General features: G+C 38.1%; 1 protein-coding gene across 2 annotated transcripts; it reads left to right on the top strand.

The window, feature by feature from the left end:
- Positions 1 to 1279: 1279 nt before the first annotated feature.
- LOC140169848 (uncharacterized) lies at positions 1280 to 20493 on the top strand. Of its 2 annotated transcripts, none has more exons than XM_072193160.1 (5): positions 1280 to 1541; positions 4648 to 4798; positions 7018 to 7169; positions 14129 to 14288; positions 15987 to 16100. In XM_072193160.1, exons 1-5 carry the CDS (start codon positions 1491 to 1493, stop codon positions 16034 to 16036), a joined length of 564 nt encoding a protein of 187 aa, XP_072049261.1. In that variant the 5' UTR covers positions 1280 to 1490; the 3' UTR covers positions 16037 to 16100. The 2 variants fall into 2 exon arrangements, with proteins under 2 accessions (XP_072049261.1, XP_072049260.1); XM_072193159.1 differs by lacking the exon at positions 15987 to 16100 and adding an exon at positions 18148 to 20493 and having other exon boundaries at positions 1285 to 1541.
- Positions 20494 to 20720: the final 227 nt, after the last annotated feature.

Here is a 20720-nt window from a genome sequence, read left to right as displayed (position 1 = left end):
ATAAAAATACAAAATGATGCTCTTTTACACAATGAACTCAAAATAGATGGTGCAAAGTTATTATTGTCATTTTATGCCGTCGTATCTGATATATTGAACAAATCAAAATGGCATTTTATGTCATAAAACGCTGGTAGGGCCTAAATATAACCAGTTTTAATTATTGTTATTACCTACCCTAAGGCTGCGATCACATAGAAGTATACTATTCGGGTATACGGTGCACGTTTTGCCGGTGCACGCGTTATAGCTTAAATCGAGCAAGGTAATTTCATAGTACCGGGTCACATAAGAGCTATTCGAAAAGGCCGTATACCTGCGTATAGTTTAGTATAGTGGGAATCGTGCGTGTTCGATTTTAGTGCAGCGTATACCGTCCTAATTTTAAAAACCTAAACCATATGTGGGTAAATTCATTTTTTTAATAGATGCACTATCTAATTCTACACATTATGACACCTCATTGAATGCAGAGTGGGTTGACATTCAAACTTTAGATGTCTCGTGGGAATACATTAAAATTGGGTATCGCTATAAAATGTGTCATAAAAACAAAACGGTAAATAAAAACAAAACGGTAAATTCCTTGATTTTTTCACAAAAGGTCACTAATGGATATATCATTTATAAAATGTTTTCAAACTTAAAATATTCAACTCGGTTCTTGAATAAAAATGGATTCTTTTCTCTATTGCACTTTTTGACTCGCCCTGTACCGCTCGCGAATTTTTTTTCCGTAGTTAACATTTGAATTGGAGAAACTTATACTAGTAATACATAATGTATAGTATTACATGTATTATGAGGCTAGATTCCACATGCCATTATTACTAAGTATTTCTTCTTACTTAACAAAAAGAAACGAACTAGGGCCTATATTATATTTAAAATTCTACCAAGGATTGACCGGGGTTCGAACCAACAACCTATAGATCCATAGTCAGACGCTATAACACTGTGCTACGAGTGGTTCTGCCAGAAAGCCGTCTTTCTATCATACTTGTTGATTACGGAATAAAGCGTACATAGGCCTACACGATATACTATATTACTAGTTAATACGAATAAAATACATGTACAAAAATAATAATCATATAAATGACGAACTTGTTTAGTATTTCAATTTTACAGTTATCTGAATTTGTGGTTACAGTACAGTAGGCCTATTGTACTCATTTCAATCCACAACGTGGGTTAGGCCTATACCTCTGGGCCTATACACCTTCAGTGTATTAATAGATTGAAACCGGAAACTTAATGACAGGTGCAAAAGGCACCTGCCAGACACTGCGGGGGGGAGGTCACACAACATAAATGTTAACAAACTGGCAGGTTTCTTTCACGTCTACTAAGTTACACCTGCCGGAAACAAAACCAGCTCAACGTAGCTAGCCAACGTAGCGTCCGGGTCAACGCGACACTTCAACCAAGTAGGCATACAGCGCAATACTAACTTAGTTTTCACGTGTAATAGCTCAAAAAAGACGGTCATGGCAAGCAAGGGACAGCGTGCTTGCAACAGTGATGCACTCATCAACAAGGTAAGCAACCAGGCCCGTACGCAGGATTTTTTGGGGGGGGGGGGGTGCTGATTTTGAAAAAGTGGACTTTTTACAAAGGCGGGGGGGGGGGCGATTTTGTGAAAAGTACGGCTTTCCGTAGAAAAGTGGACTCCCCCAAATTTGGACCTTTTCAGACAAAAAAACCCGTAAAAAACCTGATTTTTAAATTTTGGGACTTTTTGTATACTTTTGCAAATTTGGGGAGGTGCGGTCGCACCCCCGCACCTAGTCACGATTATCGCACTTTCAGTTTCCCACGCGTTTGAACGGGAATTGGATTGCGTACTTTTTGATGTCTAGTGAGCAAGTTTTTTCAATATTTTGAGAAAATGATGTCAAATTTTCTATTCTGTATTGTTTGGTAATAATGTCTTTTGCCAATAGTATGTTTAAAGTTGTAATTTTGTGTTTTTGATCGCAAAGATCGGATATTTTCGTTCCCGATTCGAATTCTGAACCCTTCGCAAGGGTGCCGATTTCGGCAGAACTTTGACGATAATTTTGCCTTTTTGGACACTAAAATGCTTTCGATCCTTAATTTTGTTTCAACCGAGTCTTAAATTAGCAAGCACAATACGGTTGGTACCACTTTTATATACGTTGATGAAATTTTAAAGATTTTTTTTCAAGTTTCTAACCGGCGCAAATCGTTAAGTGTGTATTTCCCATTGACATCCAAAATGGCGTAAGCCAGTCCTCAATATACATAGGTACGGCGTATATAGGACTGGCAAGCGAGTCTACCCGCACCCCCCACCTTGCGTACGGGTCTGTAAGCAACAAAGAGGTAACATGTTTATCAGTGGTGACACCACTGGGGAGGGCAGGGGGAGTGTGCAAAGTGAATATCGGTGGTGGGGGGGGGGGGATCAAATTTGCTGCAAAAAGTTTGTAAATGTTCGTAGTTTTGGATTTTTACGGGGAATAGAAAACGCTAATTCTTGTCAAATCAGGGTCGTTTGGACCCGTAGAACAGATTTTTTGTCGCCCAAGGGCAAACAACTTTACCCTGAATAGGCTACTAGCTTCTATCAATTTTAATAACTTGTCATAAAATTTGTATTAGCCTATATCGCGATTTAAAAGAAAATCAAAATTATTTGATATCAGAAGGACATCGTATTCAGAATTCAGTTCGATACCGTATGTCCAGGGGGGGGGGGGGTGCTAGCGTTCCGTGGGTTTGCAGTTTCCTCAATAATCGCACTCAGTGTGTGAGATATAACCAAACCATGTCTGATTATGCCCCTTGTGTACTGGTGTCCCGCAAGGTACCAAACTTGGTCCCATCATTTTCCAGGCTGTCATCAACGACGCTGCTCAAGGTTACAGTTCTCACTACTGGAAATATGTCGACGATCTCACATTCGTTCAGAACCGTGCGTGTAGTGAGAAAGGCAACCTTCAGTCTGATCTTGATGACTTCCTGGACTGGTGGTCTGTAAGTAACCACCTGAAACCCAACCCTGACAAATGTCAAGCCATTCAAATCTGTTTCATGAGAAACCCACCTTCTCATCCCATTCTGAAGATAGGCCATTCATTGCTTTCTTTTGTTTCATCTGCCAAAGTCCTGGGCATCTTCATACAGCAAGATCTTAAATTGGATGCCCAGGTGGATCACATGTGCAAGTGTGCTAACAAACGCCTCTTCATGCTCCGTTCTCTGAAACCTTTTGGTTTCAACGTTTTGGAGCTGACCGCAGTTTACGTTTGTTACATACGTCCCCTTTTGGAATACTCTGATGACATTTGGCATTCATCGCTCACTGTTAAACAATCAAGTACACTTGAGCGAGTCCAAAAAAGGGCATGCAGAATCATTTTGGGTGCTAATTATATTTCGTATGATAATGCAGTTAATGTATGTAAGCTAGACTCTCTCTCTGCCAGGAGGGAACAACACTCGCTAAAGTTCGCGCAGTCGCTTGCTAAATCAGAGCGTACCAACATGTTGCTCCCTCCTAGTAGAAGTGAAGTCCATGGAAGACAGCTGAGAAATGCAGCCCATATTTCCAAATTGCGTGCACGCACAAGCAGATTTGCTGAAAGTCCCATTCCCTACTACATTAATCTGTTGAATAAGCAGTAGTAGTTTGCTTGCAGGTGGCTTCCCATTGTGCCCTTTTGCATCTCTCTGCTGTTTTCCATGCCAAGTTGCCTTTTTTCTTTTTTTGCTTTCTTATTATGTGTAATTGGTTTCTTTCATAATATTTCGTCGGTCGCAACACATAGTGGCGTAGAGTGATTTTCCAAATTTTCCGTTTCACATAGTGGCGTATGGGTTTAGAGCTAGCTATTATGCTATAGTGGCTATTCCTTGTTAACTATTAAAGATGCACTTTAATAGCTTGAACCTTAAACTTCAATTTCAAATGGAATCGGGCCACTGAGAGATAACAGTTGAGGAGCATCGACTCCATTACTAGTAGCATATCCTTCAAAAACGTTTTGCTCGGAAACATATTTTTTCCTTCAGATACGCCACTATGTGTTGCGACCGACGATTTGTTATTTGTTTCTTGTATAATGCAATTCGGCCGTTTGGCCGCGATGTTGTGCAGGTTAATAAAATTATATCATATCATATCAATTCATATCATATCATATCATATCATATCATATCATATCATATCATATCATATCATATGCTAGCATCACTAGAATGAGCAATGACCAATTCTCTTTAAATTGCAAATCGTGTGCAAAAAGTTACTATTTTCGCCTGTTTTGTCATACGGTTGTAAATTCAATGAACTATGACTTTGCTAAAGAGTGCTTACAATTTAATGATATGCAATATAGCAAACAATGAACTGAAGTTGGTGAAGCTAAGCTCCGCTCCATATCATGTAATACGATTGGCGAGCTAATACGCGCATTGTAGGTGCTGGAATGAAATAGTGATTTTTTCGTTGTACCTAATTTGGCTCGAAATTAAAAGGGGACAATATGATCAATGAAAACTAACATTTAAATAGGAATCTATTCTTTATGCAAACCACACATTATATTGCTGTAAAAGCAGTTTATTTTGCACACTTAGAGCGTTTAAAACATTGAATCTCTGACTCTTTTAAAATAGGCAACGTACGAGTGTTCGAACAAAGATAAACCATTGAAACGGCATTGGTATGTTGATACGGCTGATTACGGCCCGGATTACGGTGATTGGTTCCTGTCCAGGAAAAATGGAAACTGGGTGCTTCAACGTGCTGCTGACGGTAAATTGCCAGGTACATAAGCTAAGCTTACCCATTTACCTATAATGTGATTCGATCAAGCAAAATGAAGACAATGTCGCCAAAGTTGTTTTTTGAGATATCAAGGTTTTATTTACATTCAAAACTTTCTCTCTCTCTCTCTCTCGCTCTCTCTCTCTCTCTCTGTTGGGACCATTGCAGCAAGCCAAAAACCTTATGCAAAAAATACGAGATATGGTTCAAAGCAGGAGAAAAATGAAAGGGAACATTTATAACCTTTTACATACTGCAGTTACTGTCCGTTTTCCTATACACAATACACAGTGCTCTCACCATTGACGCGCGACCTTTACAAATAGTGTATGTTAGAAGTATATTGCATTTGCCTAGTTAACATCACTGTGTGAAAAATAACCGGCCAATATTTAAACTATTCTCCAAACTTCTAGCAAATATATTTATTTCTCTAACATGACCTAAAATTACAGCTAGGTTAGATGTTCAGAAATAGTCGCACTTTCGTAGAATATGAGTGAGGGCAAAGCATAGCTAGCTCATAGCTAGCCAACTCCCCGTGTTAATTGAATGGAGATTTGACCGAAAATATTGAGCTATATTGGTAACGGACCGCTCCGTTCTGAAGGATGCCACAAAAAAATGGTACAAGCTACATTTAAACTATTCTATGAAATTCTAGAAAATATAGTTTTGTAACATGTCCTAAATTTTTAGCTAATTTAGGTGTTTGGAAATAGTCGCACTTTTGTGTTTTAGGAAGGATATGTAAACGACAGATAACACCAAAAATATGAAGAAATTATTTCCAAACCGTGTTAAGTCAACAATCATTATGTTGCTCATTTTCAAGAATGCTGGTTAACAAAAAGCAGGCCATTGTCTCATTTCGTGAACAAAGGTCCACATACCATTGTTTCCGTGCGTTTCCTTTATAATCGGTTACCCAACTGAAGCTATAATACCAGCTTTATTGCGATATCGCACATGTAAAACAGACACATGTGCACAACCAGAGAAGATCCGATTTAATCAGTTGAGCAGTTTCAATGAGTGTTATCTTGGTTTAATCGCTTTTAATGGAATTTAAGTCCTGCAAAGGTCGAGATGAATTCTACTGTAGACATGACTGCATCATGCATTTTCAGTGCAAATTGTTCTTTTTGTGACTCGTGTTACATGTTAAAAATATTCAATTTGACATGCCATCTTGGCTGTTACCAATAGGCCTACAGCTTCCCAATTTGTCATTCTTTATTTTAATAAAATAAGTATCAAACAGCCCTGTCATAAAAAAGAAATGTTTTTGTTCCATAATGTGACCATACACCACGAATGAGCCGTAAATATTCTAAAGTTGTATTCCGAGTTACAGTGCAAAATGTACATGAAGGCCGTATTCCTAAGTACCTCAAGTTGGTGCTACATGTATCTCATTTTGATAGCGCTAGTCAAACACCTTTTAAACCAATCAATAATTCTATTGTTGAAGAGGATAATAAGCTTCTAAATGTGTCTATAGAATTCTTAAATAGCTCTAGTCTTTGTTTGCTTCGGCTAAATCCTGTTCAAGTGGTGGGTTACAAAGCATTGTATTTTGTCTAGGTATGTATAGCCAACAATTAACAATGAGAGGACATTCCTGAACCTCGTTGACTTGGGGATGACCACCAATTATGACTGTTTGATATTTATTACCAGCAATGTGGGAAAAGAGATACATGTAGAACCGAAAAAGGTACCATTTTGTTGAAGGAGCAAAGTTCAACAAACCATAACCCCCGCTTCTGGATATTTTTACCCAAAAATGTCTTTACAGAGGATATAACATCTTCAAGGATCCTCCGCAATTAATTTCAATCTTCTCCATTATGTAGCCGTGGGTTTGCCAATATTGTCGACATAAATACATGCTGCGACACTTAAGGACACACCTTCTCTATACTGTTATGACAAATCCCTCTCTGCCGGCATTTCAAATGATGAAACTCATACACCGCAACAATTACACTGTAAATACAGTGTTTAGACCTCAAACACGAAATCTAAACACCGATCTTGAGATCTTGTGAGATTGGACTAACTGGGTCTGGACAAAGTGGAATTTGGACCAAATGGGATTGGACTAAGTAGGATTGGACCAAATGGGATTCGACCAAGTGCAAAATTGCCCGCGGTGGAGGGCGGGTGGCGAGATTTCGATTTCGCATAAATTAATTTATTCTTGCCCTTTTCAGCCGAAAGCCAATTCTTGGTGTATACATTTACTACCTCGACCCCCTCACAAGGGTTAGCAATTATGCAAATTCAGGCCGATTCGTACAAGGAGGCAGCTAAAGATTGTCTGGCAGCATCAGAAGAGACTTATGCATCGCAGCTGGATATATTAGTGAGTTTAGCTCCTTTTTTGCTGTTTGATTCTTCAAAGTGTATTAATTAATTGATTAATTTTAAAACTCTTTAGTGGGGGCTGCTCGACAATATATATACCGTAAAACCCCGTCTACAAGGATATACCTAAGAAACGCCCTCAATAAAATTGGTTGCTTGTTGTATTTGGAGTTTGAGCAAATATATACTGGCACTGGGTGGCTATGCATTCCATCTAAGTATGTTGTAACACCAATCAATTGTATTGACATAATAACGACTGTTTCGTATATCAGGATCGTATAGCTCAATTGATAGAGCGTCAGACTTTGGAACTGAAGACATGCTGAAGAGAGCATGGTCCGGGCACCGGTTCCGTTTTTTCATTCTCGTTTAATTTTAACTTTTTGACATGTTCTTTTTATCTTTCTTCAAATCTACCTTTCTACTTTTAATTTTAGGTGTGTTTTTTTGTGTTTTTTTTTGTTTTTTAGTTTTTTATAGTTTTTTTAGTAATTTTGTGGTTTTATAGAAACTAGTAAAAGCATTTATTCTAAATAATAGCGAAACCCACGGTTAGACAGATGTGTTGTAACTACTTGTCTGTCCTCGTCTTTGCAATAAAACCTATGTTGCACCTTTGTGCCATCCCAATTCTTGAGGAATGGTAGGTAGGGTGCGTTTTTGGCTTAAGCACGATTTTGTTTCTACTTGAAATGAAATCAAAATAAATATTGTTCTGTTGCCACAATTGCAGTTTTTCAATAAAAAAAAAATAGATGAGGAATAATAATTATTCCATATTTGAATCTATTGTCCCATCAAGAATAGAGTGTCTTCAAAAACTTCAATCAATTCATCTGACAAAGGAAACTATTCTGGTCATTCAATTTTGTTTCGCTTGCACCTGTTATATCACAGGCGTTGGTAGAGAAGGCACACTTCTCTTGTCTTCACCGAAGTAGTGATGTAAACACTAACATGATTAATTACCATAGCTAGCAATGGACATACACTATTTTTTGTTCCACTTGAACCCATACTATAGGCTATTCGCTGTCGATGTGACGTAATTAATCGGATTAACTACCATAGCAATTGATGAATACAATTTCGAATATATAGCCCTGCACTTCATCGTTCACGTGGCACCTATGCATTAAACCATAGTTGTCAAAGAAATGCTAATTACTCGCCATGTAAGATTAGTATTTATGAAAAGAGTGGTATTCAATCTATGTTTGGTGACATACGCGGGTGATTAGTGCAATCTGCTTGATGGTAGTTATTGCGATTATTACGTCACTTCGACAGCGAATTGTAGTATAGACGAATCCAACAAGCCAAGTGATGGTCAGAATTTATTCGGCCATTATACGCTGGTGAAGTTGCGTAATTAATCGGATTAATTACCATAGCAATATGTGAAAACAATTTTGAACATATCGCGCTGCGCTACAAGCAGGTTACACTCATCACCTGTACTGTGTATGTCTGCAATCATAGATTGAATACAATACTGGTCTTTTCAAAGATCTTACAGGTGCAGCATGATATGGTTCAATGAAGAGGTACCGCCTGAACGTATCAGTGTATAACGCGGTATATTCAAAAATTGTTTTCACCTATTGCTATGGTAGTTAATCCGATTATTACGTAACTTCGCCAGCGTATTGAAATAAAACAGGAGGATGTGAGTTCATAAGGGCAATGTCGGGGATTATAGGTCACAATCGATGTGGAGAGATGAGAGGTCCGACCAACAGCCATAGCGAATGGTTCATGTTCAACTAATTCCAGCGGACGGTCTGTGGCTAGTAAGGAATCGTCTTTGACCACATGCGCAGATCTGTCTCGTCAGGAAGATATTTAATATCCCGAATTTATAATAGGCCTATGCCTACCAGTTCCATCGTATAACCGATCTGCTAGAGAATATTTGTTACTACACCACATTTCGCCATAATTCATTCTAGAAACGCTTGCTGTTAGAATAAGAAAATTTTAATGCTAAATTATTGCACATTCTAGGGAAGCGTGGTTACCGTTTTGAAATAACCGAGTGAGAGGTTTTCAAGAAAATATTTTTCCTGTCAAAACTGAAGCATCCTCTGTATAAAAGAAAATATGAATATTAACTGCACATCATATATAACGATTCGTGATACCCAATTGTGGCACATTTGAGGTCGTTTATGAGGCAGAGAATTTTATTTCAATTTTATATACGCCAAAATATTTTTTTAATTGAGCAAGAATAAGGATAGAAAAAACGTTGAAAATTCTATGTATAAATAACATTAGACCCGGCAAAAGATTACTGTTTCGTTTTTATGGTAATCTAATCTTTTATTTCCCGAAGAAACATTTGGGGTCTAAAATGGATTTTTTATGTAATTGATAAAAACATCGAACGTGTATACAAGAAAAATGGTAGGTTCCTCTATAGAAGTTACTGACCATGGAAATGTACTGACACCGTGCGAGCACATGTCAAAATCGATATAATGTATTGTCCATATAGACGCGCATTTATCATGTTTATTGACGGATTAACAACAATTGAGCGCTATTAATACACATTAATGTTTTTAGGGAAATAAAATTCCAAAATATGGTACGTTTTCTGCTTTTGCTTGTCACGTGGTAGGCCTATATTGAAGTTGCGAGTATATCTTCAAATAAGTTTCAAATGGATTTCATCAAGACAAGTGGACGAGTGGTCTAAGGCGCTAGGCTCATAGTCTAATAGAGCATATCCAAAGCGGCGTGGTACGCTGTGAGTTCGAACCCCGCCTCTGCCAAACTTTAATAAAAGTAAAAGTAAAATTAAAATTAAATTTTAACTTTTTTTAAATTTCATATTGGGGAAATGTGACTGGGAGAATTTATGTATGGCGTGGAGTGGTGTGATTTGTTACCATGTTTAATAAATTCGTATTTATCGTATAATAAAATGTAGCCAAATGTATATTATGTGTCACACGGTTTTCTGCTGAACCACTAGCAGGCTATGTTACCACATCTATGACAATGACAAAGGTGAATTTTGATGATTTTTACGATCGTCCGGATGAGTAAATCACTGAATGGGTCTTTAGTTCCTCCTCTCCTTATCCTGCCAATATTATATGAATCAAAGAAAAATAAAGAAAAAAATTAAATTAAACAAGAAAAAAAGACAAAGAAAAGAAACAATAAAAGAAAAACAATAGAATAAATTAAACTAAATATGAAAAAAAAATGATCACGAAAGGAGTCTTTAGAAAATGCAAGAAAATATAAATGAAAAGTTTGAACAATATTTTGTTTATAAAAGTTTGTGTGACCGTGATGAGGCTCGAACTCACCATCTTCCGATCTAAAGAACCAAAGTCTTATGCCTTGCCAAGTGAGCTATGCTCGTGAGATGCGAAATAAAGATAAAATAATACATTGTATACCTGCTTGTGTCGGTAAATGATTTGCTCAAATTCCATAATGATATAATATTGTGGAGGGCGCTAGCGTGAAATATGCTATCATCACAGTCGCTTCTATTCCTTATAGACGGGTTTCTACGGTATAAGATCTTGCTTTTCATTTATTTCACCCGTTATGTATTTCTTTATTTTTGTTTTAAGCGTAGGTCCCTATATAAGGGACCGTTTACAAACACTTGTATAAGGGGGGCCTGATGCAAAAAGGGGGTCCTGAAATTTTTTGACCCTCCTAAGGGTGGGGGGGGGCATGAACAAATGACCACAAATTTTCCTGGAAAAATTGAGTTTATATGCTTTTCTATGGGGTTGACCCATAATTTTCATGTCAAAAAAAGGGGGGCTTGAAATTTTCGAGGTCTGTAAAGGGGGGGGGGGGGGATTTTTTTGCATCAGGCCCCCCTTTACAAGTGTTTGTGAACGGTCCCTAACTATAGCGCCCTCTATTATTTTGGATCTATTTCTTCATGCGAATTGGTGTGGGAGTAAAACGGCTCGAATTCACCGATTCATTCTTTCCTATTCAGAATTTCCAAGGTGGTAACCACTATTCGCCTGTTTTTTCATGATTTCTCCTGAAATATATCGAATTGGATCGTCAAATTTCAGAAAATATAATATAACAGTAAGAAAAATCGGGGAGGGGGTGGGTGGCGGATGCGATATCGCTATTTTTGACGTCGTCATTGGATTAACTTAACGATGAAATCTTCACAAACTATTCAAATTATCTCGTACGTAACGTGTCGCGCACAGTGTCAACACCCTGCATTATAAATATTTTTTCCATACAGCTCAATACTCCGTTGAAATCAATATTCTATTATTGACACAGATAAAGAAAGTTTACATATACATTGTGTTATAGGTTGTACATCTGGAACTTAACTGAATGGGCTAAACGCGTTCCTTTATACCTATAAAGTATAATTATCATTCTCAAAATTAAATATATCTCAATTTTTACTTTGGATTTCAAATATTTTACTTTAAAAATCCAGTAAAAGATATCCACAGCAAGCTGCAAGGCCCCGCTAATTAGTGTACTGCTTTTCGAGTGAGTGTACTGGAAACAAAACCCTGGTTTTACCTGAAAACAATTTTTTTTTCTTGTAATAGAAACATCATATGGGGTACCAGAGCATGCACAAATCGTAATAATGTGTAGAATATAGAAACGCTGTGGTATCTCATATGATAGTCATGGTATGCTTAGCCTGAGTCGCTCGGCCTATCTCGAACAAAATCGCGATGCGTAGCTGTTAAAAACGAGAGGATTCGCTGTAGGACCTACTATCACGGCAATTTTAACACGAAGATATAGAGGGAGCACACCACCATAAGATTCCGCGGCCAAAAGTGTAACCCGCAAAATAGTCCTCATAAAACGTAGAAATTGAGCTTTTTGTTACATTTTTTCAGCAAATATGTGTCTGAGATACGTTTGTTTGATGGCATTCTAAAGCTGAAACGGACTTGGTGAAATTACGTGAAAAAAAAAAAAAGATTTTAAATGTGTTCTGGCGGAATAACCGTGCATATCATGTATCGATGTCAAATCCCAAGAATTGAGCTTTCAACAGCTTTGAAATCACGGGATGGGGTAAAAATGTTCAATTTGCAAAAAACTGACATTGGAAATCTATGTGCAAAAGAAAATATATTAAAGCTTAAGGATCGTCCCATAACCATGCCCAGTTTCATTGCTCTATCTATTGCAGGGAAATAATTAGAAGAGATTTCCGAAAGGCATTTTTGCACGTATTTCAATGGGGAGCGTAATGGTGGTGTGCCCCCTTCTAACACCTGTTTTGTTGATGCCCGTTTTCGTTATATCACAACGTATTATAATGGTAAAAGTTGAATATTTGGGCCGATTTGGCACCAAAGCAGCATGCACAGAAACTATCGCTATTTTGCATTACAAATTGGCTTGTTTTTGCCTGTAAATTCCTTTTGGAAACATGTTTTTTTTCGTTCAAATTAGATCGGTCATTAATTTGTTTGTTTTTCTTTGTAATTTGTCTGCGTTTTAAAATTTATTTTGTGTGAAATAACTTATAACACAACAACTTGTCCCGCCTGCAGTTTGTAGGCCTAGGCCTACTAACCTGTCTTGTTTGTTTTAACTTCAAACATGCAGGGGGGGTGGCATAAAATAGATGTTAAACACGAATAAACCTTGATCATGTTGATATGTAAATTGGAATTTGTTTGTTTCTCATCAATGATTTCGGACCAGTAGGCCAACATTTTTAGTTGACCGGCGATGAATTTGAAGTTTGAACGAGAAATCGGCGCGCCGGCCATTGATGAATATTATGCATTTTATTTAAAAAATGCGTATATTTCCCAAGTTTGGGCAAAAGGACACATGGCAATAAATGGTCATATCTCGAAAAGTATGAGTCGGAAAGAGCTCAAATAAAAAGTAATCACTATGAAACACCTTCCTCATTCTGCAAATAGTATTTTTTCACAGAAAATCCAAACTTTTTGCTCTTCTAAGGAGCACACCACCATAAGATTCCGCGGCCAAAAGTGTAACCCGCAAAATAGTCCTCATAAATCCAAATCCACGCATTCCTACACCTGACTAGCAGCCTTTAGTTGGGTAGCCGTCGGCTACAATGCACCCAAAATGTGAAATGATTCGGCCTGGGTGGAAATTTTAAACTGTATTCCATCACCCGTGTTACACCTTCCCCAAAAACACATAGACAAAAGATTAAAGTTTACAACACAATACAGTTCACTTCGGCAAAACACACAGCTTCTACATGGTCTATTCGCTGTTGGGTTGAAGTGCCATATAATAATCGGATTAAATACACGCGGTATATGCATACACAATATCAAACGCTACAAATGGATGTACTTGCGAACAAAAGGACTATGTATGAATAGATGCGACGGGATTACCTGCGGAATTATCTCTATTGTATATATTATTTTATTAACCCTCCTCGACTTGGTGTTAGGCGGCTTTTATTTGCACAATATTGGGCACTCAAAACACCAGGTTGGTGCTAGCGGCTACCCAAAGATGGCCGACCAAATCCTGACCATGACTTGGCTCGTTGGATTCGTCTATATAGGGATGATGACGATGTGTCGCGTGTCCTATAGGCCTACCGCTTGTGCATCCCATATGCGCCAGTTCGGCCAGGTAAGGTGAACAGTCCCGGTAAACAGTGCCCATATCCCTTTCGTTGGCGTTCTGGACCAGACTCCCCTGAATTAACTTGTTGGGAGGAGGTGTTCGCCACAACTAGTATGTTTTACCTTCCCAATACTATAATATGCCGATACCCATTTATACACTTTGGTGAGGAGAGACAATAGAAGTTAAGAGCTTTGTCTAAGGGCACAACGCGATAGCACCGCCGCCGGGGTTCGAACCCGCAATCTTTCGATTCACCGTACCCTCTCAATATAATATTTTGTATTTATTTATTTATTTATTTATTTATCTATTTATTTATTGAATTATTTACAGGATTTACCAAACAACCTGATCACAGATCGTATCGGAGCAAATTGTAGACTTTTTGAGGCAGTAGGGGGCCTATCCAAGAAACCTGTAAATAAGGAAGAGCCACAAACGGAAATTTTGTTGCTGGAGGGCATGAATACGTTTGAAAGCATATATCACCGTGGTGAGTAACATGATATAACATTGACAACCTCTCAGCTTTCATTAGAGAGTTTGCGAAATGCGGTTCAGAAACTTCAACGTCTAGAAAATTTAAGAGGATCATCTATTCAAAGCCAATCTGCCATTAAAGTCTCTAGAAATCGAAGTGAACGCGAAAATCCTGTTAGTGAGCAGTAAAGTATAATGGAAAATGCGTCAATTTAAGAACATATAGTTTCCATATTTCCCCATTAACTGCACAATTTCCTTAATTTCCTGTTATGTATTATATCTAGTTAAGATAAATTATTATTGGAAATATAATTTTGATTGGCTAAAAAAACACACCAAATGATGTTAAAAATTAGAATTTAAATTAGGTTAAATTATTTTTTTTATTTCAAACGTCAAGCTTTACGTTTTTAGGCCTTTTAGCCATATTTTACCCATTTTTGTCAAAATGTTTCCCTTAGAAAGTCGCCTTCCCCAGAAAAACCCTGACAACGTCACTGGGGAGCCCGGGGAAACTGTGTGAGTGGGGTATTATAGGAGGGGAGTTCAGGTTTGAGAGAAGAGAGTATAGATGGACGGGAGAGGGAGGTGGGAATATGGAGACGGTAGGGGAGCGGAAATAGGAGAGGCAGAGGAGAGCGTTTGAGAAGAAGGGAAAAAATAAAGAATATAGATATTACGATTTGCATTGTAAAATGGAAATAATTATGATGTTGACAAAGCTAACGTTAAATTTAGTAACTAGTCTTTATCCTTGTTCTTAATTTAGTTCTATTTAAATGTAAACATTTGGTAAACACCTTAATTTGGGTATAAAATAGTGTCAAAATGGGACTAATAACCACTTGATCAAACAAAAGAAAGGCATTTAGATGCAGTAGGTTACAAGCTCTTAACATGCCCTTCTTTATAACACCCATTGATACACATGTCCCGAGTTTAAGCGACAAGGCTGTTGCAGTAACCAATCATATAGTACGTTCGCGATTAATGTTGCTTTTGCAGTTGTAGTCAATTTTCAAATTTCATTTCGCAAACTCTCTAAATATCGAGGGTTCAGAACCAGAAAGCCTTCACTTACTTTTTGGCCATTTTGAGATGTTGGTACCAAAATAATCACCAGCACCCACAGATTCGTCCAATCGGAAAACAATCAACCCAATCGAACTAACTTCATATTCTTTATGATAATTGACACTTTGTTATAATGAATAGGATACAACTTCCAGTTATAGGACCACATTTGAGTTAAAGACACATTCAGTGATCCCAGCGCAAGGGTAAACAATTAACATTGTTTATAAATTGCTTAAAAGTGAAGGATAAGTCATTCAAATTGTCATTTGGTATTTTTAAAATGACAAATTTGGCAAAAAACGAAGAAAACAGCAGTACTGCAGCTGACGAAGTTGAAGCCCCATTCAAATACATGTAGCTAATTTAGATACTGTCAGTATCTAAATTACAGATTCGTGTTAAATGTCTGATTTTGTCATAAATACACGGCTTTCGGCTGAACCACTCGTAGGCTATGTTAGCACATCTATGACAATGACAAAGGTACCAAAATCTGAATTTTGATGATTTTTCCGATCGTCCGGATGAACAAATCACTGAATGGGCCTTTAATTTGTTAGTTATAAATAGGTTTAGTTCGCAAAAATATTAAAATTTGTTTTTCTCTATCTTCAATCTTCAATCTTCAAAGGTGAATCCTTTTGCAGCTTTAAAAGCTATACTAGGATGGTGCAGAAGTGACGTCAACAGGCAAAGTGCAGAAAAGTGTAGGTGAAGAAAAAAGGAACGACCATACCAAACGAAAAACTTAGGGTGCGGGATAAAAACATACTTGCTGCGGTGGTTTACAGGAGTCTTGAGCCAACAGGTACCTTCATCCCCCTCACAGCTGGTAGGGCGGCTTCCTTGAAAGTGGCTAAAGATGGTGCTAACACTGTCGCTGATGGTAGTTGGTTCCACAGTCTTACGGCTCTAGGATAGTATGCATATTTGTAGCAGTCTATGGTGGCTTCTGGTATGGAATATTTCAATTGATGGTCGTGTCTACCTATGTATGAAGCTGGTTGGATAATGTGTGGCAGCTGTATGTTGACCAGGCCATGTTGGATCTTATAGAACATGGTCAGCTGTGATGCCAGGCGCCTGGTATGGAGTTGGTCCCAGCCCAAGGTGTTGATCAGGCTTGACACAGATGTAGTTCTTCTGAAGTCTCTGAAGACAAACCGTGCTGCAGCTCGCTGAACTTGCTCAATGCGATTAACTACAGTGATGGTATACGGGTTCCAGGCTTCAGCGGCGTAGTCAAGCTGAGGGCGTACAAGCTGTTATATTGGAAGATACTTGGTTTGTGTTTTTTGGTGATGGAGGGAATGGCACACTTGCTGATGTTAAACTGCATAAGCCAGGTGGATGACCAGATGTTAAACTGCATAAGCCAGGTGGATGACCAGTCAGCGAGGACTTCGAGATCTCTCTGCAGGATGCGATGGTCTTCTTCGCTCTTTATCTCCCGATACACAATACTGTCGTCTGCAAACAAGCGCATACTGGACTGGATCTTCTCTTGGATATCATTAATGTACAACAGGAAGAGGGCTGGTCCAAGTACCGATCCTTGGGGTACACCTGATGTAACATTGCCCCAGCTGGAGTGAGAACCGTTTACTGACACAGCTTGTACTCTGTTGTGCAGAAAGGAGTTGACCCATTCCAAAGTCGGACCTCTGATGCCGTAGAAGTTTAGTTTGGCGGATAAACGATGATTTGGAACTTTATCAAACGCCTTGCTAAAGTCTAGCAACACTACGTCAGCTTGGCCGCGATTTTGGAGAGTGTAAGACCAGTCATGGCAAGATGTAATTTGTTGTGTTACCGTTGACAGTCTCTCCCTAAACCCGTGTTGAGAGTCAAGCAAGATGTTATTTGCGTTGAGATGCTTGGAAACATGGCTGAGTACAATGTGTTCCATTATTTTGCAACACAGGCAAGTAAGTGAAATGGGTCTGTAATTTGCAGGGTCGGATTTGAGACCTTTCTTGTGTATACCGGTGACCAGAGCTGGTTTCCATTGGGTTGGTACGCAGCCCAGGGTGTAGGATTGCTGAAAAAAAATCTGAGTGCAGGTGCTAGTTCATGTGCGACCATCTTCAAGAGCTTGGCAGGCAATTCATCTGGTCCACAAGCCTTGGTTGGGTTCAGTGATGAAAGTTGTTTTTCCACTCCCTCCAAGCCTATGGTGAGCACCGGTATTGATGGATGAGGTGAGATCCCCTTATCAGGTATGTTGGTCTTTGGTTCACAAGTGAAGACAGATTTAAAGTGTGTGTTGAGAGCTTCAGCTTTATCTTTGTCAGTTGTGCAGAGTTTTGTTTCAGTTCTGAGTGTTGGTACTCCAAGATTTTCAGTTCGCATGAGCTTCACGTATGACCAGAAGGATTTTGGTTTCTCAACAATGTTGGCACCAATGATGTTGTTGACATATTCTTGGTGTGCGTTGTGAACCATTGAGGTCACTTTGTTCCGATATTGGCGGAATGTTCTCCAGGATTGGTCACTTGGATGTTTACGTGCCTCAGCTGTAGAGAGTGTCTCTTTTCCACATGCATCGTTTGATGTCACGAGTGATCCAAGGGAGATGACGTTTCCCATTACTCATTTTCCATGGGACATGGTCATTCATGATTTCATACAAGCAATTTCTTACTTTCTCCCATATGCCATTTCTAAATGGCATATCTGAAGTTGAGTTAAGGCTTTCTGGTTCTCAACCTTTGATATGGCACTATATTAATAGTATAATACTAAATAAAACGAACAGAAAAATCATCAAGACATCAATTTTCTTTTTTCAGGCCATTATCTTGCATATGACCCGAGAAAAATAAAGAGGGAGACAACATCCATTCCGGTGAAATTAATCGAGGATAAGCCGCGGCATTGGTTCAAGTACAAGCGAGTCTTTAATGCATATTATACGACATCGGGTACAGATTCGAAGAAATACAAGCGAGGCTTTACTGCATATAAAAAATCGGGTGTTTGCACTAGAAGCGGTTCCAGGAAGAAAAAGATGGCGACTCAAGGGTCGCGAGCCCCACGTAAAGCCAACAAACAAATGTGAGTCAGCGCGACTCTCCATATCAATAAAGAAATAGATTTTGTATTTCTTTTCCTCAAAATGTTACTAGTAGTTTTCACTCTTAGAAATGTCCCATTATAATTTTCAGCCGAACAAAATTAAATTAGCCCTGGGTGTAAAATTTCCAATGGCGTGCCAAATATTGTTTGCCGCCTTCGCAGCCTGCCAACCTTGCATGCCCTCATTCTAGGCTTGCCAAAAACATTGTCCCTCTTTGCACGTGCCAAATTTTTGATAACCCAATTTTCAAACGTTAATGGTCATTATAATAATTATCATGCGAGCGCAGCGAGTAGGACATTTTAAACTATTTGAACATTTCTGTATGTTTTCCTAAGCTTTTTTTTTTACAGCTGTGCCGGTAAATATGTGCCAAAAATAGCTTGCCCCCTCCTCCGATATGCCAAAATTTGCTTCCCCCTTTTTGGATTACCAAAAATGTTGCTCATAATTTTACCCTCCACAGTACGGAACGTTTTAAGTGCCATCAGACAGCAAGATAATTATCTTGACAAGATGACATAATATAGGTATCATGTCGTCATTTAGGCCTACATATAATATTTGTAATAATACCTATATTATGTCATCTTGTCAAGACAATGATCTTGCTATCTGATGGCACTTAAAACGTTCCGTACCACAGGGCTCATAATTATTGTACAGCCCCTTCGGAACTGTGGACTATGATGCCATTTTCAGCCTATAATGCCTACTTGTCTAGAACTAGCCCGTTCACAAACCGCGACGCTTTTATTGGGACATCCGGTACATAATGTTAGGCGTTTCTTACGTTCGGTTTGTATAGTGCGTCTGACTTCATACCCGGGCTTCATTCTGCAGTCGGGTAAAGTGTAGTATGCATGCAGTTTACATTCACCTGAACTACTTTATATTATTACAGGTATATAAATTAATCTTGATACAATAGTAAGAATATTTATATGAGGTGAAATTTGGATGGGGCCGTTCATATTTTACCGAATAAAAGTAGGCATATTCTTTCCATTGAACGAATTGAAATACGTCAAGCCGTTGCTCACATCGTTGGTTACTGCACTGGTCAACATGCGTAGTGACGAATGCCCTTAAAGCCATCCCATAAACACAAAACATTTTCGACATCAATCACAAAAGGTTACCAGAAAGCGTTTAAATGTCGGGTTATATAAACTGTAGATAAAGGGTATAAATCGTTTTCATAACATTAAAAAACATTTTTTGATAAACTATTGCAAATAATTTAACATAATGTTATTCATTGTAAGTGTTGACAAAATATGTGGCAAAAATGTTTGCAAAAAATAGTTTACAATAATATCTTGAAAACATTTTACAAATATTGTTGCAGTGTTTTCATACAAAACGTTTTAAAACGTTTTCATAATCTTTATATAACCCAACATTAAATGTTATAAAAACGTTTTACCAAAACCCAAATTATAACTTGTTTAAAATGTTTTTAAAACGTTTTTGTGTTTGCTGGGATGTTGTAACATTTCCATAAAAATAGATTAGTATTTTCTTTTCCATAAAATGTTAGCTTTTACTGTCAGATATGTCCCCTTTTAATTTTGAGCTGAACAACGGAGGTTAAGCAAATACAATTTGAGTTTGCTACCAGCACCGATGTCGTCAATGCATGTCACTCCATCGGTCATGTTATGGCACGGTTTTTTTGATGTGTGTTGAGTGTCCAGCATGCCATGTACGTACTGTGTTATGAACATCGAGTATCGTGCTCGATTAATATTTCCATCGTAATATTTAAACGACGGTTCATAGCTGCGTTTTATTCAAAATCTCTGATTTTGACTAAACTACAGTACCTAGAATCGTGATTTTTGTGGGTATTTTAGTTTAATAACGTACATTATAATCGTGTAAAAATATGGAGGGCGTCTTCCTCAGTAAATGTTACAATATTGATTTAATGTAAGATCTATATTTTGAACAAAATTAGTGAATACTTTGTAAATTGTTGAGATCATTCTCTTTGCTATATAAATTATCTACTACGTAAAAGTAGTATAGATTGCACCGAATAAATAACAAATCTGTAACTGCAATTGTGTATTATAAAGTCTCACTTGCTATTATTTCGAGTCAGTGGTAATGCGTGTAACATTCAAACAAGCTATCTACTGCTGATAGCAATGCGTGTAACATTCAAACACGCTATCTACTGCTAATAGCAATGCGTGTAACATTCAAACAAGCTATCTACTGCTGATAGTAATGCGTGTAACATTCAAACAAACTATCTACTGCTGATAGCAATGCGTG

The sequence above is a fragment of the Amphiura filiformis genome, chromosome 14 (assembly GCF_039555335.1).
Source record: "Amphiura filiformis chromosome 14, Afil_fr2py, whole genome shotgun sequence".
In the NCBI taxonomy this organism is placed as follows: domain Eukaryota; kingdom Metazoa; phylum Echinodermata; class Ophiuroidea; order Amphilepidida; family Amphiuridae; genus Amphiura; species Amphiura filiformis.
The sequence above is the reverse complement of the archived record's forward strand: the minus strand, read 5'-3'. Positions and strand labels throughout refer to the sequence as shown.

Coding starts and splice junctions, on each gene's coding strand:
- LOC140169848 (XM_072193159.1), top strand. CDS start 1,491: ATGGCAAGCAAGGGACAGCGTGCTTGCAACAGTGATGCACTCATCAAC. Junction 7,170..14,128: donor CATCGCAGCTGGATATATTA/GTGAGTTTAGCT, acceptor AATTATTTACAG/GATTTACCAAACAACCTGAT. Junction 14,289..18,147: donor TGAAAGCATATATCACCGTG/GTGAGTAACATG, acceptor TTCTTTTTTCAG/GCCATTATCTTGCATATGAC.